A 20,400-nucleotide genomic window follows, 5' to 3' on the forward strand; every position below is an offset into this window, starting at 1 on the left:
CTGAAACACTGTGTTTCTGTCTCCGTGTCTGGCTGCCTACAGAGAGGAATCTGTATGTGTGTGTTAGAGAGAGAGAAAGTGTGTGCGTGTGAGAGAGAGAAAGTGTATGAGAGTGCATATGTGAGCGTGTGTTTTGAGACAGAGAGAGACAGGGAGAGACTCAAACCCAAAAAACTGTACGATACCAGAATTTCTGAAGTTATGGTAGAACCGCGTACCTCTACCCGCTACCCATGCAGAGTCGGATGCTGACGAGCATAGTTTTGACCAAACAATCTCACCATAAGTCGCTATTGGCTCTGAAAAGTCGCTAGATAAAAGAATTGCCGCTATGTAAGGCAAAAAGTCACAATATCTAGCGACAGTCGTTAAATTGTCAACACTGGACAAGCAGTTAATTATGGTGGCCCACGGGTGCACAACACAACAACATTAGCGAAGCAAACAAAAGTTGAAGACACGCCAACATTAACACACAACACAACGACTTTAACAAAACGAAACATGTATAAAAACGCTGCATTTCAAGATGCAATCAACTACTTACAACACCACAACATTTAGTGACACAACAGCATTGGTTCACACCACAACAGCATTAGCCGAGAACACGGCAGCATTAGCGCAAAACACAACATTTGCAGAAACGCTGCATTTCAAGTTGCTCACAACAGAAGTGCTCCAGACCACTGTTCAGGGGTCTGGAGCGGTGTTCTCGGCTGATGTTGTGGTGTGAACCAATGCTGTTGTGTCACTAAATGTTGTGGTGTTGTAAGTAGTTGATTGTTTTTTGAAATGCAGCGTTTTTATAAATGTTTCGTTTTTGTTGAAGTCGTTGTGTGTTTATGTTGTGTTTTCAACTTTTGTTTGATTCGCTAATGTTGTGTTAACAATAAGTTTGGAAGAGCCACGTATGGAAATACTTATGGTGTGAGGCAGATGACGATGAGAACATCGTTCTCTAAATTTACGATGGGAGTGTGTCTTTTTAATCGTCCGTTGGCTGTCTGAGCCACCAATAGCCTAGCTCTAGAGCTCGCTGCTCTACTATGCTATTTAGGTAGTTTTAAAAAGCCCCCAAATAACTGTAGCTTAATAGATTTGTTGTTTTGGAACTCACGTTTTCTAATATGTTGCTTGTCACGCTACGATTACAGTAGGGTAGGCCTGACATACGTAGAGCCAGGGTTGGGTAGGTTACTTTTTAAATGTAATCCGTTACAGTTACTAGTTACCCATCCCAAATTTATCAGTAACGTAATTTTTGGATTACCCAGACGTAATCTGATTACTTTCCATTACTTTTGGATTACTTTCAAAACCTAGTTTATAACCAGTTGAAGTTTTTTTTACATAACCTGGAATAAGACTAAATCAAAAAACAAATGATGTTGCACCCCTGAAACTGTTGCAGCAGGACATACAGTAGCACTACAAAATAAATAGAAAGGTCACCCCAATTAAGGGCATTACACACTAGGTGGACTGATGGCCAGTGGTAGTGTACCAAAAGAAAAAAGGATATAGAGCAGTGGTTCTTAACCCTGTCCTCAGGGAACCCCTGTCCTGCATGTTTTAGATGTTTCCCTGCTCCAACACACCTGATTCAAATAAATCGGTCATTATCTAGCTCTGTAGAAGCCTGGTAACGAACATGCATTTGAAAGTAAAGTAACGGATTACAGTTGCAATTATTTTGTAATCAGATTACAGTACTCCGTTACTCCCCAACCCTGCATAGAGCTATTTCACCATCCTACTAGCTGGCTAGCTCATTCGCTAAGCTGTCATTTTTTGTACTGGGTGTGTAAGTCTTGGTGTCTGTCACTGAGGTGCTTGGCGAGGTTAGAAGTATTTACTCCCTTCCACAACACTGTTTTATAGCAGCTTTTACAAATAGGCTTCGTAATGTCCGTGTGTTTGCCATCAGTGTCGGCTGTGTAGGCAAAGTATTCCCACAGTAGACTGAATCGCTTCGTCTCGTTTGACCTACAAGTACCAAACATTGGGAAATTCTAATACCGAACCGTTTTTAACAAAAACATATCAACGAGTCGAGTACCTAAATTTCGGTATACTGTGCAACACTAATACCTAATACTGGGTCTTGTAATTGTATTAATGTTCTGCTGTTGCAGTGTTTCCCCTACCATTATATTAGTGGGGCCCCCCTGAAAGGTCAAGTTAATTTTATTTTTATTTTATATAGCGCCAGATCACAAAATAAGTAATTTAAGGTTACCTTTCTTATGAAACAGGTATATAGCTTGGTCTTATATTAAACAAACTAAATGGCCTTATGTTATTTATCTTATTTACACGACGGCATGTAATTTCTGTCTCTACATGGTCGGGCAACCATGTAGAGACAGACAACACTGTGTGTGTGTGTGTGTGTGTGTGTGTGAGAGAGAGAGAGGGGGAGAGAGAGAGAATGAGTGTGAGTGTGTGACTGCTAGTCTGGCTGTATCTGCAGCAGGCATCTCCCCCCAGCCTGACATGTCTGATTGCTCTACTTTGCTGCGAGTTATGATTCATCCTCCATGAACATGAATTATTTATTAATATACGGTTTCCATGGCTCTTACCTTCTCCTCACTGTCTCTGTCTCTCTCTCTTTGTGTGTCTCTGCCTTTTTGTAGGGCTTTAGCAGTGTGCATCTTTGCCTTTTTTTAACTTCATTCACTGGTCTTTCTCCCTCCCCCCCTCTGAATCTCATCCAGAGATTGACCCAGTTCCTCTGGAACAACAGCAGCAGGGATGATGTGTCCCTGTGTGACTCCCCTCCCTCCGTCCCTCTCCTCCCTAGGCTCTCTCAAACTCTTCCCGCAGTCCAAACATGGCCACCCCATCCCAGGATTCCCCCCCTCTCCCCTCCATCCCCCCTCTCGCCCCTCCATCCTCCCCCTCTCCCCTTCATCCTCCCCCCCTCGCCCCTCCATCCTCCCCCTCTCCCCTCCATCCTCCCCCCCTCGCCCCTCCATCCTCCCCCTCGCCCCTCCATCCTCCTCTCCATCCCCCTTGCCCATACATTCTCTCCCCTCCATTCTCTCCCCTCCATCCTCCCCCTTTCCCCTCCATCCTCTCCCTTGCCCCTCCATCCTCCCCCTCTCCCCTCCATCCTCTCCCCTCCATCCTCCCCCTCTCCCCTCCATCCTACCCACTCTCCCCTCCATCCTCTCCCCTCCATCCTCCCCTTCTCCCCTCCATCCTCTCCCTTCGCCCCTCCATCCTCTCCCTTGCCCCTCCATCCTCCCCCCCTCGCCCCTCCATCCTCTCCCCTCTCACCTACATCCTCCCCCTCGCTCCTCCATCCCTCGCCCCTCCATCCTCTCCCTTCTCACCTCCATCCTCCCCCTCCATCCTCTCCCCTCTCACCCCAATCCTCCCCCTCCATCCTCCCCCTCGCCCCTCCATCCTCCACGTTGTCTGGATTGTGTATCAGACTCTTATTCAGTCGCAGTACAGTAGCCTTTTTCTGCTGGGTAAATGTCCTGGGTGCTGGCTGGTTATTGGGTGGCAGGGCCAGGCCTCTTCTCCCATTGGTTATGCTGCTCAGAGCTGCTCTCTCCTAATTAAAATGATGGCCTGGTTGTCATGGCAGATGCAGTGCCCCTCCATACAGACAGCAGTATGGTCTCCCAGCAACTGACCAGCCTTCCTGTTTCTACTGACCAGCAACATGCAACACAAGCACAAAACGTTAGGGATACACAATATATCTGCAGCCATATTGGTTTTGGCCGATACATTTTTATTTGTAGTGTTATTATCAGTCCAATAAGAAAATGTGGTCGATAAATTATAATAATAATGTAGCTATAGAGCTCGTATTAATCGATTATTTCCACCCGTTGAACCACATTTGTTTCACAACTGCTTTTATTAAAACCTTAACTGCATAAAACATCTAAATCTTTCTTTCACCAAAATAATCAGATAAAAATATAAAAAGTGGTTCAATGGGTGGAAATAAACACAAAACACCAATTTATGCAAACGATGTAATCTAAAATGTTTTCACCCTGTTGTGCCCTCCTTTCGTATGTCCCAGTATTAGGTTTTGCCTTTGCATTGCAATCTAGCAACTTTTCAGAGAGCCACTAGAAACTTCTGGTGAGATTTATTTTGGCAACACTGTGCATGTCAGCGTCTGACTGCTGGGTACCGGGTTCAGTGTTTCTCCTAGGATTCTTTTCATGATTTTCAAATGTTGCCGCCCGTTCATTTTCAATGGAAGTCCCGTGACAGGCCCTGCAAGGCAGTGTGAGACAGCCGGCAACATGAGCAGGTGAACAGGCTGCAAGAGAAGCTAACCTATTCTCTATGTTTATTAGGGCATTTGTGGATGAGCAACGTCAGTATGTTGCTAGTTAAAACCAAACTAGCTAGCATAACACAGCTAGCACAGTATATGTAAGGAAGTAAATGCTATTCCCAGCACCACACTCGCGAGGAGCGATTAAGCCAGTGTATCTAGTGTCCTCATCGACAGGCGGGAGATGGAGAGGGGAGTGATGGAGAGAGGGGAGTGATGGAGAGAGGGGAGTGATGGAGGGAGGGGGGGAATGATGAAGGGAGGGAGGGATGGATGGAGAGAGAGAGAGGGAGGGTAGTGATGGAGGGAGAGGAGGGATGGATGGGTGGAGGGATGGATGGAGAGAGAGAGAGAGAGAGGGAGGGGAGTGATGGAGGGAGAGAGAGCGAGAGAGAGAGGGAGGGGAGTGATGGAGAGAGGGAGGAGAGTGATGGAGAGAGGGAGGAGAGTGATGGAGAGAGGGGAGGGAGTGATGGAGAGAGGGAGGGGAGTGATGGAAAGAGGGAGGGGAGTGATGGAGGGAGGGGAGTGATGGAGGGAGAGGAGGGGAGTGATGGAGAGAGGGAGGGGAGTGATGGAGGGAGAGAGAGGGAGGGAGAGGAGGGAGGGGAGTGATGGAGGGAGAGGAGGGATGGAGGGGAGTGATGGAGGGAGGGGAGTGATGGAGGGAGAGAGAGGGAGGGAGGGGAGTGATGGATGGAGGGAGAGAGAGGGAGGGAGAGGAGTGATGGAGGGAGAGGAGGGATGGAGGGAGGGGAGTGATGGAGGGAGAGGAGGGATGGAGAGCGGGGGAGAGAGAGAGGAGGGATGGAGGGGAGTGATGGAGGGAGAGGAGGGATGGAGGGAGGGAGAGGAGGGATGGAGAGAGAGGGAGGGAGAGGAGGGATGGAGAGAGAGAGAGGGAGAGAGAGGGAGGGAGAGGAGGGATGGAGGGAGGGGAGGGATGGAGGGAGGGGAGTGATGGAGGGAGAGGAGGGATGGAGGGAGGGGAGGGATGGAGAGGAGGGATGGAGGGATAGAGGGAGGGGAGTGATGGAGGGAGAGGAGGGATAGAGGGAGGGGAGTGATGGAGTGAGAGAGAGAGGGAGGGGAGTGATGGAGAGAGAGAGGGAGGGGAGTGATGGGTGGCTTGGAGGAGTGGAGTTGTTTGGGAACCTTGAGAGGTGGTCAATGACCCTCAGATGGAGAGGAGAGAGGGATCAGAAGAGTGCCTCTCCATTCCCACTAGAGAGAGGGGGGGAGGGGTGTGGCTGCATGAAAGGGGCATGGTCTCAGGGGGCATAGAGGAAGGGGTGTGGCCTCTGAGGAAAGGGGTGTGGCATGTCACTTCCTCCCACCTCTCATAGCCAGCATCTCACCAGCCTAAGGTGGATGTGCCAACCTAAAGGAAAGATGACAAGGATCTCTTCTCTAACCATCTGTCCTCCCCGCCCCTCCCTCTTTTATCTTCACCCCCTCCCTCTCTTCCCTTGTCCCCTCTCTTCTCTCCTCTCCAGACCCCCCTGGGTTAATGGGTCCTATCATCGGGATGTCTCCTGATAAGAAAGCAGAAACTCCAGCACCCCAGGAGAAGAGGGCTGCATTGGGGGCGGGGTCTATCCCCGAGGGGGAGTGTCCCTCCAGCCCATTGGCCACCTGCGTAGATCGGGCAGGCGAGGATGAGGAGCTGACCAACTTGAACTGGCTCCACGAGAACCTGCTGCAGAACTTCACCCTGGGGGGCCCGGAGGCCCTGGCCAGCCCCAGCCCGCTGTTCGACATTGAGGGGGATCCGGGGGCAAGGGGCCCCTCAGCCTCCCCCAGCTCGTCCCGGGGCAGGGGGGGCGAGAGGGACGCGCTGAAGGCCAAGCCCCCCTTCTCCTTCTCCCTGCTCATCTACATGGCCATAGAGCAGTCCCCCAGCAAGTCCCTGCCTGTGAAGGACATCTACGGCTGGATCCTGCAGCACTTCCCCTACTTCTCCAGCGCCCCCACTGGCTGGAAGAACTCGGTGCGACACAACCTGTCTCTCAACAAATGCTTCCGTAAGGTGGAGAGGAGCCTGGGCAAGGTGGGTTGCACCTCACGGACAGTCTCCCCCCCTCTCCTTCTCTGTCTCCCCCCTCCTCTGTCCATCTCCCCCCCTCTCTCTTTACTTGACATGGCTACAATCCTGACTGCCTTTCAGCATGTGATCAGTGATGTCACTTTCTCTGTCCACTGCTGTGGGAATCTCCTGCTCAACGTTGCACTGGTTTTTGTGTGTGAGGTTGTGTGTATGTGTGAGAATTGTCTGCCATTGTAATTATTAATGTGAGTTAGTTATGTGTGTGTGAGTGTGTGTGTTAGGGTGTGAGTGTTCGTCTCGTGACAACCCCCCCCCCCCCGTATTGTCGGCATGGTGATGAGGGTAGAACCTAGTCAAGGTCACACGACACTCCTTCAAAGGAAGTGCTTATGCAGCACACACACACACAGTTACAGTTATCTATCCAAGCTACATCTACACACACACAGCCACACAAGCGTAACCCCATGTGTGTAGCTAGCACCAACTGCAGTATGTAGCAGCTAGCAGCATCGTCATGTGTGTAGCTAGCAGCAGCAGTAGTATGTAGCAGCTAACAGCAGCAGCATTGTGTGTGTAGTTAGCAACAGCAGTAGTATGTAGCAGCAGAAGCATCATGTGTGTAGCCAGCAGCAGCATCATCGTGTGTGTAGCTAGAAGCAGTATGTAGCAGCTAGCAGCAGTATATAACAGCTAACAGCAGCGTCATGTGAGTAGCTAGCAGCAGCATCATGTGAGTAGCTAGTAGCAGCAGCATCATGTGAGTAGCTAGTAGCAGCAGCATCATGTGAGTAGCTAGTAGTAGCTAGCAGCAGCATCATGTGAGTAGCTAGTAGTAGCTAGCAGCAGCATTGTGTGAGTAGCTAGCAGCAGCAGCATCATGTGTGTAGCTAGCAGCCGCAACAGTATGTAGCAGCTAGCAAAAGCGTCATATGAGTAGCTAGCAGCAGCAGCTAGCAGCAGTATGTAGCAGTTAGCTAACAGCAGGAGTGCATGAGCTTCACATGACACAGCCTGGTGGGTGCCGTTGCCCTGGTCGGGGACCATGTTTCCTCAATATTGGCCTGTTCACTGGTTACCAGTCAAATACAGAATTGATTTTAAGGTGTTGTTATACGTTTTTAAAGTTTTACATGGAGTAAAGACGGGAGTCTTTCAGCCATTCCACGGACTCGGATGAAAACAAAAGGTGATCGTGCCTTTTCAGTTGTAGCCCCTAGTCTGTGGAATTAATTGCCCATTTTAATCAGGTCATCCCCAATCTCCGAGACATTTAAGTCTCGCCTTAAAGCATATTTTTATTCCTTGGCTTTCGAGTCAGTTTAGGGTCACTTGTGCTTATTTGTTTTGTTTGTCTGTTGTTGTTATTTATTGTTGTTTGTCTTGTGTGATAGCTTGTAATCGGAGTAAGGGTTATATTCGCCCCCCTCTCGCACTCGCTCTCACACTTACTCTGTGTGTGTGATCAGGTGAATGGGAAGGGGTCTCTGTGGTGTGTGCATCCAGAGTATCGGCCCAACCTCCTTCAGGCCCTGAAGAAGCAGCACCTTCCCTCAGCACACACTCTCTCCACACCGCCTGCCTCCCCCACCAGGTGAGCCTCCCCCAGCCTGCTTGTATAAGTGTTTCCCCTACCATTATATTAGGGGGGCGCCCCCCCCCCCCCCCCCCCCCGGAAGGTCAAGTAAAAAAATTGTTTTAGTTATATAGCGCTAGATCACAAAATAAGTCATTAAAGGTTACCTTTCCTATAAAACAGGTCTATAGCTTGCTCTTTTATTAAACAAACTAAGTGGCCTTATGTTTTTTCTTATTTACACGACTGCATGTCATTTCTGTCTCTATATCAGTGGTTCCCAAAGTGGGGGTCGCAACCAGCGAGGGGGGGTCGTGAGATGATTTCCAGAAATCAAGGAACATTTTAAAACAATTAGAAATAGCATATTTTTGCCTAAATTTTAACAAGTTAAAAATAGTAGTTAAATTAATGCATGCAAATAAAACTAGAGAGGATACAATTTCTGGGGAAATTGTAGGGTGTGCTTGCTTGCGTCGGTTGCACAGGGGTCTGTATATTTTATATAAAAATGCATCGGGCCTACTTATTATTTATAAAGATTACATAGATTTAAAAGCATCTTTTTTTTGCTGCTCATTTACAACTCAAAATACGAGTGAAGTGTAGAATGAAATATGATGTCTTCTCATTTCCCCTGCAAGAGGCAGCTGACAGGCTGAATCAAAACGAATACATTTGGCAGACCGGTGTTAAAATGGACCTAATCTCTATGACTTAAACGTCCTTTTAAGTTGTCCCTTCTCGTGATATTTTCAGGCATTTAGCCTACTCATATTGCATTCATTCATTAATAAAGAACCCCCTTTGAAGATTATTCTACGACTTTACCGGCAGAAGATAGAATCGCGATTCAAACAGTACCATCTGCTAACTGAAAATATGCCCCCAAAAACGTAAATAAGCTTGACATTTATTTAGTGGAAAATCGCTCATTCATAAAGAGCTCACTGGTAGCGATCATTGTCAGTAACAACGCAAAATGCGATATAGCCCTGTGTGGAGAAGCTGCCCCGGTAAATTCTACTACTACAGTACAGTACTAGACTACTGCTGTGTTCGTCTTGGTAGCGATTGCGTTGGTTGAATTCGATTTAACGTTCCGTTGTACGGTTTAGGCTGAAATTAATTATTTTCATGAACAGATTGACAACGTTTAGGCTGTGGCAATGAAGTTCAGGTTAGTAGTCAGATTGTTTCAACTATTGAAAGACTTTTGAGTAAGGGGAGTGCCGAACATGTTCTGTCGCCGTTTGACTTGAACAGCTGAGGAGTTTTTGTTAGCTACTCACACTAGTGTCTCGGGGAGGCTACAGCGTTGCAGTGAGCTACACTGGTTTGAAACCACAGGTAATGGTAATTTCACCAACAAATCGTTTACTAATGTCAGAATAAATCATACAACGAAAATGTATATGTGAGGAATGTTTATTTTAACGATTGAAAACAGATACATCATAGACCACTGTAGTATGTGTTTATCTTTGCTTGTGGCGTTTCTGCAGCTGCCTTGCAGTAAAGCTATAGTTAGCCTAGCTATCCCCCAAGTTAACAGATGCGAAACGAATGTTCTGCCAAAGGTAGTCACGCGTGTTTTCGTGACGTTAGTGACGTAGTGACGTTAGTAACGTCAGTGACTGTGGCTAGCAAATTAGCCACCGTTAGCTTCACTTTTCGCCACAAAAACTTAACTGAAGCCCAAACCATGCAACGGAACGTAAATTCCAATAGAAGCAACTCAATCGCTACCAAGACGAAACTGTTGACACCTACGTTGTCTATGTAGGCCAAATATTGACTGAGTTTTAGGGGGGCAAAAATAATAAAAATAATAATAATAATATATATGTGAGAGAACAAAGGTTGTGCCCTTGCCGAAGGCAAAGCACACCCAACTAGAGAGGGTACAATTTCTGGGGAAATTGTAGGGTGTGCTTGCTTGCGTCGGTTGCACAGGGGTCCGTTTTTGAATGACATTTTTACAACTGATATTTCTGTATTTTATATAAAAATGCATACTTATTATTTATAAAGATTACATAGATTTAAAAGCATTTTTTTGCTGCTCATTTACAACTGGAAATACGAGTGAAGTGTAGAATGAAATAGATGTCTTCTCATTTCCCCTGCAAGAGGCAGCCTATCGTTGAATCAAAACGAAAAAAATTGGCCTAATCTCTATGACTTAAACGTCCTTTTAAGTGTTTCCCTTCTCGTGATATTTTCAGGCATGTAGCCTACTCATTGCATTCATTCATTAATAAAGAACCCCCTTTGAAGATTATTCTACGACGTTACCCGGCAGTAGAAGATGGAATCGCGATTCAAACAGTACCATCTGCTAACTGAAAATATGCCCCCCAAAACGTAAATAAGCTTGACATTTATTTAGTGGAAAATCGCTCATTCATAAAAAGCTCACTGGTAGCGATCATTGTCAGTAACAACGCAAAATGCGATATAGCCCTGTGTGGAGAAGTTGCCCCGGTAAATTGTACTACTACGGTACAGTACTATAGTAGTAGACTACTGCTGTGTTCGTCTTGGTAGCGATTGCGTTGGTTGAATTGGATTTAACGTTCCGTTGTACGGTTTAGGCTGAAATGAATTATTTTCATGAACAGATTGACAACGTTTAGGCTGTGGCAATGAAGTTCAGGTTAGTAGTTAGATAGACTTTTGGTTTAAGTAAGGGGAGTGCCGAACATGTTCTGTCGCCGTTTGACTTCCTACAGCTGTGTAGATGTTTTTGTAGTGTCTCGCTTAGGCTACAGCGTTGCAGTGAGCAACACTGGTTTGAAACCACAGGTAATGATAATTTCACCCACAAATCGTTTACTTGTAATGTAATAATAAATCCTACAACGAAAATGTATTTGTGAGTAATGTTTATTTTAACGATTGAAAACAGATGCATCATAGACCACTGTAGTATGTGTTGCCCGGGCAACAGAGGCTAATGTCATGATGCTAATACTTCAGTGACATAGTAGACTACTGTTTCCGAAAGTAGATGTACTTCCTTAATAAAATCAGCTTATATTGTACATTACACGTCACAATTGTGTGTCATATCACAAAGTAAAATTAGTAAATAGTTATCACCCTGGCCTCTTTGCTTGTGGCGTTTCTGCAGCTGCCTTGCAGTAAAGCAGTTAGCTTAGCTATCTCCCAGAAGTTAACGAGCTGCTAAACTATCGTTCTGCTAGAGGTAGTCACGCGAGTTTTCGTGACGTTAGTGACGTAAGTAGCGTCATTGACTGTGGCTAGCAAGTTAGCCACCGTTAGCTTCACTTTTCGCCACAAAAACTTAATTTCCACTTAAACCATGCAACGGAACGTAAATCCCAATAGAAGCAACTCAATCGCTACCAAGACGAAACTTTTGACACCTAGGTTGTCTATGTAGGCCAAATATTGACTGAGTTTTAGGGGGGCAAAAAAAATAAAAATAATAATAATATATATGTGAGAGAACAAAGGTTGTGCCCTTGCCGAAGGCAAAGCACACCCAAAAAGCCATCAGCCTTTTGATTTTCAATGCACTAAGTACGGCAAACCATCTGACATCCAAGCAGGAGGACGCATTAGTTGAACTGTCAAGCGACCGAACGTTAAAGGCAGTGTTCTCAGCCAAGACACTGGCTGAGTTTTGGATTTCAGTGGAGAGGGAATACCCATGGCCGCGGGAACTAGGGGCAATGAGGGTGCTGCAGCACCCCCTTACAGCACGAAAATGTAAAATAATATGACTTGAAAATCCACCACCGCGGCACAGCCCCGCAGTAGCGGACTGGCCATCGGGAGCACCGGGAGAAGAATAACGATGGAAAACCAGGCTAACGTTAGGGTGGGGCTGAAAAATTAAGAGAAAAAAAGACATCACCTTCAGCAGACAAGGTTTAACCAATTGAAAAACGGCTATGTTTATTTTACACAAACTCAAAAACTATTTTGAGTTCAAATAAAGGCCAAAATGCGATACGCGCTCGTATTAATCACTAAAATGGTCATAACTTTTAATCAAAATATTATATTTCTAATCTATCTTCTGTTCTACATTGCCCACACATTTGTGGATATTCCATCTACTCAAAGTGTTCCTCCATCTTGTAATTAAAGTAGTTAAGAATTAAGTTGTCTTATGAGGTATGGTGGACGGAGAAGATATTTGTAAAAAAAAAAATTGCTGCCTGAAATCACCTTTCAAAAGGATGATTTGCCTAATCACATATTTATTCACATCATAAAAATCCCATAGTTCTCCTCTTCAGTATGGTATAAACAGTTAGTGTAACATTTTGAAAAAACTGAATTCCCCTCCTCCAAAAGTAGCTAGCGCTATGGCTGCATATAGGCCGCAAGGTGAACCACAAAGTATTTTAGAAAATGATTCCCGCTCCACAGTCTGGCATTTTCACAATCTTTAGCTCATAAAAAAAGAACGAGTCGTGGCACGGTTCGACACGTGATCGTTCTACACCAATAAGGTAACTGCTTTTTGTCAACATGGATGGATATGTTTGGCAAATAGAGGATGAGACCTTGCACATAACAGAAATTCGGCCCCTGACAGTGTTTTGCATGTGATACTCTGCGGCTGCAAAAGTGCCTGTAAGACAGGCAGATGTTCATGTTTTTCTGCAGGACTGTGTTGCACAGACTTATGTCGTTGTTGTAATTGTGCCAACACAAAAGAAACTGAGGAACTGGGAGATAACTGTCCTGACACTGACGATTGAGTGTCCTTAATCCGTTGTTCCTTATTCAGTTTTGTACAGTTTTATATATCATATTTCATATTTTTCATAACGATTGTTTTATGGTTGATCAGTGTTTTCATTTGTGGAAGAATGAATGAATGAATGTTACAACAACGACATAAGTCTGTTCTTTCCCCCCCCCCCCCCAGGTTAATGTAATAGCCTAGTTTAATAACTAATGTAATATTGCACATATTTTCTTACTATTTCCCCTAAAGCAATACGGTTAGGCTACTGAGAGACCTTCCACTCATAAAGTATGTTCTAAATGGCATAAATGCTGCATATTAATAATTGACGTTGGTCAGTAGCCTTCGATTAAGGTACTCGAAAGCATGTACACTGTCTGCTTCATTTGAGCTTGATAGGCTAAGCAGTCTGTAGCAAATAATAACAATAAACCTATTTATTAATTAAAACTATTTCTGCATAGTAATGCAACGAAAATGCAAACGTAAGCAAAGGCAGCAATCGCTATAGAATCAACAGACGTGCAATTTAGCTAGCAGGGGAATAATACAAACAACGAAGATCACCAGTTAACTTAATTTAAATTAGCAAGAATATAGACTAATACAATAACAGGCTTAAATTAACTGACAAGTTAGCTATACGACTTCTCAAAAACGCAACTGCGGTGTGAAGCGCGTATCCGTGCTATTCTCCGACGTCCATTATCTGGGTCGGAGGTAGGCACTAGGCAGCGAGGGGCGGAGCTTCAGCTCTTTCAAGCGACACGCCCCCCCAGTCTCAAGCAGAGAAGACTGCTGATTTTTTCACGATTTCAAAGCCTAATTTAACATACTTGTCTGTGTTATTTTTTCATTTGAATTTGGATGGGTAGTTAATAACACATTATTCTGTGATGTGGAGAACTTAAAACTCATTTCCAGGTCCACTTTACAGGATCTTTAAGGGTCGTGGGCTGAAATGTTTGGGAACCCCCGCTCTACATGATCGGTAGAGAAGCCCCCCCCCTCCCCAAAGCTGTAAACCTAGGGGAAACACTGTGTAGTTTAGTGATTGTTATCCACACTACATTGTACAGTTGTATTTAACACTGATTGATTGTATTTAACCTCAATCCTAAACTGATTCTCCTCCCCTCCTCTCTCTTCACCTCCTCTCTCTCACCTCCTCTTCTATTTCCTCAACTCCTGTCTGCTCCTCTCTTCCTCTCCTCCTTTATCATCTTTCCCCTCCTGTCTCCACAGTGCCTCATCACCTCCTCGTCACCTCTTCCTGCAAGGCTGCTCACTCAAAGGTGAGTCATCTCCTCCAGCTCTCTCTCTACTCTGTCTCTCTACTCTCTGTCTACTCTCTCTTTCTGTCTCTACTCAATCTCTCTCTCCATCTCTGGCTCTACTGCATCTCTCGATCCATCTGTCGATCCATTGCTCTCTTTCTACTCTTCTATCCATCTCTCTCTTTGTCCTTCTCTGATCAACCAGAGAACATTTCTAATGTTTGGTGTAAACAAGGTCCACCTCAGGTATGATTCCACACACACATCATCAGTACATATTTAGTCTGATCTGAAGCTCTCCCTGTGATGTTGATGTTTGCTGCTGTACATTTCAACCATGATCAGCTGACTGCACATCCATCCCTCCATCCCATACTTCCCTCCCCTCCATCCCACCAAGTCCTCCATCCTCTCCATCTAGATGATCTTGCCCTCCTCTAGTACAGGCCCTCTAGTACAGGCCCTCTAGTACAGGCCCTCTAGTACAGGCCCTCTAGTACACTCTGGTACAGCCTCTGGTACAGCCTCTGGTACAGACCCTCTAGTACACAGACACTCTAGTACACACCCTCTAGTACAGACCCTCTAGTACAGACCCTCCAGTGCACTCTCTAGTACAGACCCTCTAGTACAGACCCTCTAGTACAGACTCTGGTACAGACCCTCTAGTACAGACTCTAGTACAGACCCTCTAGTACAGACTCTGGTACAGACCCTTTAGTACCCTCTCTAGTACAGACCCTCTAGTACAGACTCTAGTACAGACTCTGGTACAGACCCTGTAGGACAGACTCTGGTACAGACCCTCTAGTACAGACCCTCTGGTACAGACCCTCTAGTACAGACTCTGGTACAGACCCTCTAGTACAGACCCTGTAGCACCCTCTCTAGTACAGGCCATTTAAAACACCCTCTAGTACAGACCCTGTAGTACAGAACTAGAGAGAGAGGGAGGGAGGGGTGGGTTAGACTCTCTCCTCCAGGTCATCTTATCCTGGTGACAGCAGCATGGCCTCTCAGTCTGTCAGGACCCCCAGTAATCCCCCCCCCCGACCCCCCCCCCCCCCCCCCCAGTAACCCCCGACCCCCACTAACCTCTGACCCCCCCAGTGACCACCGACACCCCCCAGTGACCACTGACCCCCCCCCCCCCCCCAGTGACCACTGACCCCCCCAGTAACCACTGACCCCCCCAGTGACCACTGACCCCCCCAGTGACCACTGACCCCCCCAGTAACCACTGACCCCCCCAGTAACCACTGACCCCCCCAGTGACCAGCCTGTGCTCTCCTCCTACAGAATCAGACATTGACGCAGCCACCGCCATGATGCTCTTAAACTCCGCCCCCGGCCACCAAGACGAGCCATGTAAGACACGCCTCCATGCCATGCCCACCTCCCTCCCTGCCTCCACCTCCCTCTTTCTCTCCTTGCCTCAACCTCTCTCCCTCCCTGCCTCCACCTCCCTCCCCGCCTCCACCTCCCCGCCTCCACCTCCCCGCCTCCACCTCCCTGCCTCCACCTCCCTCCCCGCCTCCACCTCCCTGCCATCACCTGCCTCCACCTCCCTCCCCGCCTCCACCTCCCTGCCATCACCTGCCTCCACCTCCCTCCCCGCCTCCACCTCCCTGCCATCACCTGCCTCCACCTCCCTCCCTTCCTCCACCTTTCTCGCTGTCTCCCTTCATTCACCACCCTCACTCTTCCTCCGCTTCGGTCTCACTTCCTCTCATCCTGTCCTTCTCTCCTTCTGCCCTTTTCCTCATCCTGTCCTTCTCTCCTTCTCTCCTTCTGCCCTCTTCCTCATCCTGTCCTTCTCTCCTTCTGCCCTCTTCCTCATCCTGTCCTTCTCTCCTTCTGCCCTCTTCCTCATCCTGTCCTTCTGCCCTCTTCCTCATCCTGTCCTCATCCTCCTTGTGTTTACAGGCTGGTGTGGTTGTGTAACCCTAACCCTCCCATATGTGTGTCTACCTCTGCTCACCTCTCTCTCCCTCCCTCAGGTGACTCTGACGGTCCTCTGGACCTGTCTAGACCAGACCTGGTGCTGGTGAGCAGCGACCCCAAACAAGACCACAACTACAGCAGCCTGGCCCTCCAGCGCTGCTCCTCCTCCTCCTCATCCCTCTCCTCCCTGGAGGAGGGAGGGGGGCGGACGCGCCGCGCTGGCAGCGAGGGTTTCCATAGCGACGAGGACTCTGACCTGTGGGAGGAGAGAGGCCGCTCCCTCCCTCCTCGCCGCTCCTCCGCTAAGCGTCCGGCGGAGAAGCGCGCCAGGCGGGAGGTGCGTCCAGACCTGGACGAGGAGCTGAAGGAGGCGGCCGGATCCCTGCTGCACCTGGCCGGCGTCCGCAGCGACACGCACGGCACCACATGCTCCGCCAAGAGCAAAAAACTGAACCGGAAATGAGGTGGCGTCTCTGCCCCCCTGACCCCTCGTGTGTCCTGGTGTGCCTCCTCTGTCTCCTCTTCATCTTCTGGTCTCTGATTGGATGTTTTGAGCCCTTTTGTAATTTGGGGATTTCCTGTTCAAATCAACAGATGGCAATAGAACAACTGGCTCAGGAGAAGCAAAGCCATAGACTGTAGTAGCCAGGGGTCTTCTCCCCAGCGCCACACCTCTCCCTGTCGGCCAGGAGACAGCATTCAGAGGAACGTCTGAGTGGCAGACGCATGCTTCCTCATCCTCCTCCTCCTCTACGTATTCAGAATGAGCATGATCTTTCCAGACACCCTAACTCTCATACCGAACATACCCCTAATGGACCCCCCCCCTCCTAATGGACCCCCCCCTCCTCCTCTTCTTCTTCCACCCTGCAGAAGGAGAAGATAATTGTTGTGACGTGACCTTGGTTAAGGAGTATCCTACAGAGATGCAATAATGAATCCATGACCTTAATAACCTTCTTGACCTGGGTTCCTCTAAACGCTGGTGTTGATCAGGGATGAGGGCACTGCTGTGTAGTGTAGAGACAGAATGAAGTATCATGTTTTAAGTGTTTACAGTGAGCTGGGATCTGGATCATCCAGACAACCAGGTGTTTACCTGCCCTGGCCCCAGCCTCAGCCCTGGCCCCAGCCTCAGCCCTGGCCCTAGCCCCAGCCCTGGCCCTAGCCTCTGTTCCTGACTCAGCCCTGGCCCCAGCCTTTGTTCCTGACTCAGCCCTGGCCCTAGCCTTTGTTCCTCCCTCAGCCCTGGTCCCAGCCTCAGCCCCTTTTCTGAGTCTCAGCCCTGGCCTCCCTTGGGTGTTCCTGACTGTCCAAAGTGAGGTGTGTCTAATATGGCCCAATCATGGCAGATGTGGTAACCATGGTGATCCAGAACTGTGCTGTTGCAGTATCCTCCAACACATGTTCAAGTGGAAGAGAGGGGGGAGGGAGAGAAAGGATGAGGAAGAGAGTGAGGGGGACAGAGAGACAAAAAGTGTGATGGAAGGGGAGAGGATGCGAGAGGGAGGGAGAAGGAGAGGGAGGGGGAGGGAGGGAGAGGGAGAGAGGGGAGGGAGAGACTGAGAGAGGGGGAGAGAGAGAGGGAGGGGGGAGGGAGGGAGGGAGAGGAAGAAGGGAGGGGGGGGAGGGAGGGAGACTGAGAGGGAAGGGGAGAGAGGGGAGGGAGAGACAGAGGGAGGGATGGATCTAGTCTCTTTGTCTCTGCTCACACCAGGAAACAGAAAGGGAGGAGGCCTCACCAACCAGGAAATGACCCGGCTGCTCTGAGGCGGCAGGCCTCAGGCTGGAAGGCTGATTACTCACAGGAAACAGGAAGTGGAGGCAAGTTGTGAAAGAAACATGCAACAAGATTGTGTGTCAGGGAGGCTGAGGCCAGGTGTGAGTCTGTAAGCGGTGTAAAGGCTGCGTCTGCTCTTCCTCCAGAAACATCTCAGTGTTCACAACCTCCTCTGGCAGGAAGTCACCCTGTCATGTGATTCTCACAGGCCAGAACTTGCCATGTGACTCACAGGCCAGGACCTGTCATGTGACTCACAGGCCAGGACTTGCTGAGGCTGCAAATACAGCCGTGAAATACTCTGAAACTATGCTTTGAAAGTTTAACGATGAGATAAATTATGATTTTTGGGGGATTCCCAAGGGAGATGCTAATCATTGAGGTAAAATTATTAAAGCAAAAAGCAAAAGTTTGATAACTTAATTGGACTTAATAACTAAATAAGTTATTTTCCCTTTTGTGTGTATTAAGATGTTTTTTTTTGTAGTGGGTATATAACGTTCTTGTTAGTTTTCAACAGGAATTCAAACATACACTGGTATTACCCTGCTGTGAATCAGACAAACATTGTTCAGTAATCATTGACTTATTTATATTTAATTTATGAGACTATTGAATGCGTCTTGCGTTAGCTGCTGACGGCCCTCTGCTGACGGCCCTCTGCTGACGGCCCTCTGCTGACGGCCCTCTGCTGACGCTCCCCTCTGACACCAGCACTGTGACTGGGAGTGTTGTAGCTGGTGTGTAGAGCAGCTGGTGTCTCTGTAGAGCAGCTAGTGTCTCTGCAGAGCAGGTGATTGTGTGTGTGTGTGTGTAGAGCGGGTGATGTGTGTCTGTGTAGAGCGCCTGGTGTCACTGTAGAGCAGCTGGTGTCTCTGTAGAGCAGCTGGTGTGTGTCTGTGTAGAGTGCCTGGTGTCACTGTAGAGCGGGTCCATCTAACCACCACTGCCAAGTTTGCCTGCTGTTTCCCTTGTTTGGCTCAATGGCTGAATAGAAGAGTATTGATTTGAGTATTGATCCTGAAGACCATGTCATGGTTGCACTGCTGACTCTGCCATGCTAGCTAGTTAGCTAGCTATGTCATGGTGGCACTGCCAACTCTGCCATGCTAGCTAGCTCTGTCACGGCACTGCCAACTCTGCCATGCTAGCTAGCTCTGTCATGGCACTGCCAACTCTGCCATGCTAGCTAGCTCTGTCATGGCACTGCCAACTCTGCCATGCTAGCTAGCTATGTCATGGTGTCACTGCCAACTCTGCCATGCTAGCTAGCTCTGTCATGGTGTCACTGCCAACTCTGCCATGCTAGCTAGCTCTGTCATATTGGCACTGCCAACACTGCCATGCTAGCTAGCTCTGTCATGGTGGCACTGCCAACTCTGCCATGCTAGCTAGCTCTGTCTCCATGGTGGCACTGCCAACACTGCCATGCTAGCTAGCTCTGTCATGGTGGCACTGCCAACACTGGCATGCTAGCTAGCGCTGTCATGGTGTCACTGCCAACTCTGCCATGCTAGCTAGCTCTGTCTCCATGGTGGCACTTCCAACACTGCCATGCTAGCTAGCTCTGTCATGGTGGCACTGCCAACACTGGCATGCTAGCTAGCTCTGTCATGGTGGCACTGCCAACTCTGCCATGCTAGCTAGCTCTGTCATGGTGTCACTGCCAACACTGCCATGCTAGCTAGCTCTGTCATGGTGTCACTGCCAACTCTGCCATGCTAGCTAGCTCTGTCATGGTGTCACTGCCAACACTGCCATGCTAGCTAGCTCTGTCTCCATGGTGGCACTGCCAACTCTGCCATGCTAGCTAGCTCTGTCATGGTGTCACTGCCAACTCTGCCATGCTAGCTAGCTCTGTCATGGTGGCACTGCCAACACTGCTGCGCATGTGTGGGCTACATACATCTGTCTCCATGGTGACAGATGAAACTTGGATGGCGGGGGTCTGGGACTTCCCCCTGCCCCTGGTAACCCTGGTAACAGCTAGCTGCCCCCACCCACACACATACACAGCACCCAGTGATCCTTTGTTTAAAAACTGTCCTTGAAGATTTATTCATTATGCGATTTTCCCCCAAATACTTTTTTTTCTCTTTAATTCTTATGGTTATAAAGAGCATTTTGTTGCATTTGACTAACTGAAGCTGCCAGCCCAGTATGTATCCACGTCAGCTGTCTGCTCTCTGGCAGACACACCTTTTGGTTTTTGTATGCTAACCTTTGTTGATAAAATGTTTATAAAGTTTATTTTCGCCAAAGATATGCAATTGCATTATATATGGTATTACAAAATAAAAATGTCTTGTTTTACCTTGGCTTTGTCAGTGTAATTTTTTTTGTGTGTCTGTGGTTGCTTTTCGGTAACACGTTTCAATATGAGACATGAATATTTTCATTTTAACATTTGATTAATTTACACTTCATCCAAGCAACTAACAGACCACATGGGAAGTACCGCAGAGCAAAGTAACAGTGTGTTACTTTGTTGTCCATTCTCAGCCTGGTAGCTGAGATGTGGTTACTTTGCACTGTCTGGTAAAACCGACCGTTCTTTGACACTGACCACCGAAATACTATAGAACTCTGCACTTCTGATCCATGATCTTCTGCAGTACTTCCTATGTGCAGTTGAATGTGACTCAAAGATAGTGTCTGCTAAAGGAGTGGACAGCCTCCAGTGTCCCAGGATGCACCAGGGCTAAAGGACTAACGCGAACAAGGAC

At 47.9% G+C, this 20,400-nt stretch overlaps 1 protein-coding gene and 1 long non-coding RNA gene across 2 annotated transcripts in view; both read left to right on the forward strand.

Annotated features, from left to right (window-relative positions):
- Positions 1-17,382, forward strand: part of foxn2a (forkhead box N2a) — a 28,824-nt gene extending 11,442 nt beyond the window's left edge. Inside the window, exons 2-6 of the mRNA XM_067235968.1 lie at positions 5,815-6,368; positions 7,835-7,959; positions 13,919-13,968; positions 15,250-15,318; positions 15,951-17,382. Of these exons, the coding sequence (XP_067092069.1) occupies positions 5,829-6,368; positions 7,835-7,959; positions 13,919-13,968; positions 15,250-15,318; positions 15,951-16,357 (1,191 nt within the window). The 5' untranslated portion in view covers positions 5,815-5,828 and the 3' untranslated portion in view covers positions 16,358-17,382. The remainder of the gene's footprint in view (positions 1-5,814; positions 6,369-7,834; positions 7,960-13,918; positions 13,969-15,249; positions 15,319-15,950) is intronic.
- A 198-nt stretch (positions 17,383-17,580) lies between these two features.
- On the forward strand, positions 17,581-19,987 carry LOC136943239 (uncharacterized). Its single transcript, XR_010876669.1, has 2 exons — positions 17,581-18,407; positions 18,463-19,987. It is a non-coding gene; the product is annotated as an uncharacterized lncRNA (long non-coding RNA).
- Positions 19,988-20,400: the final 413 nt, after the last annotated feature.

This window comes from Osmerus mordax, chromosome 5 (genome assembly GCF_038355195.1).
Source record: "Osmerus mordax isolate fOsmMor3 chromosome 5, fOsmMor3.pri, whole genome shotgun sequence".
Lineage (NCBI taxonomy): Eukaryota > Metazoa > Chordata > Actinopteri > Osmeriformes > Osmeridae > Osmerus > Osmerus mordax.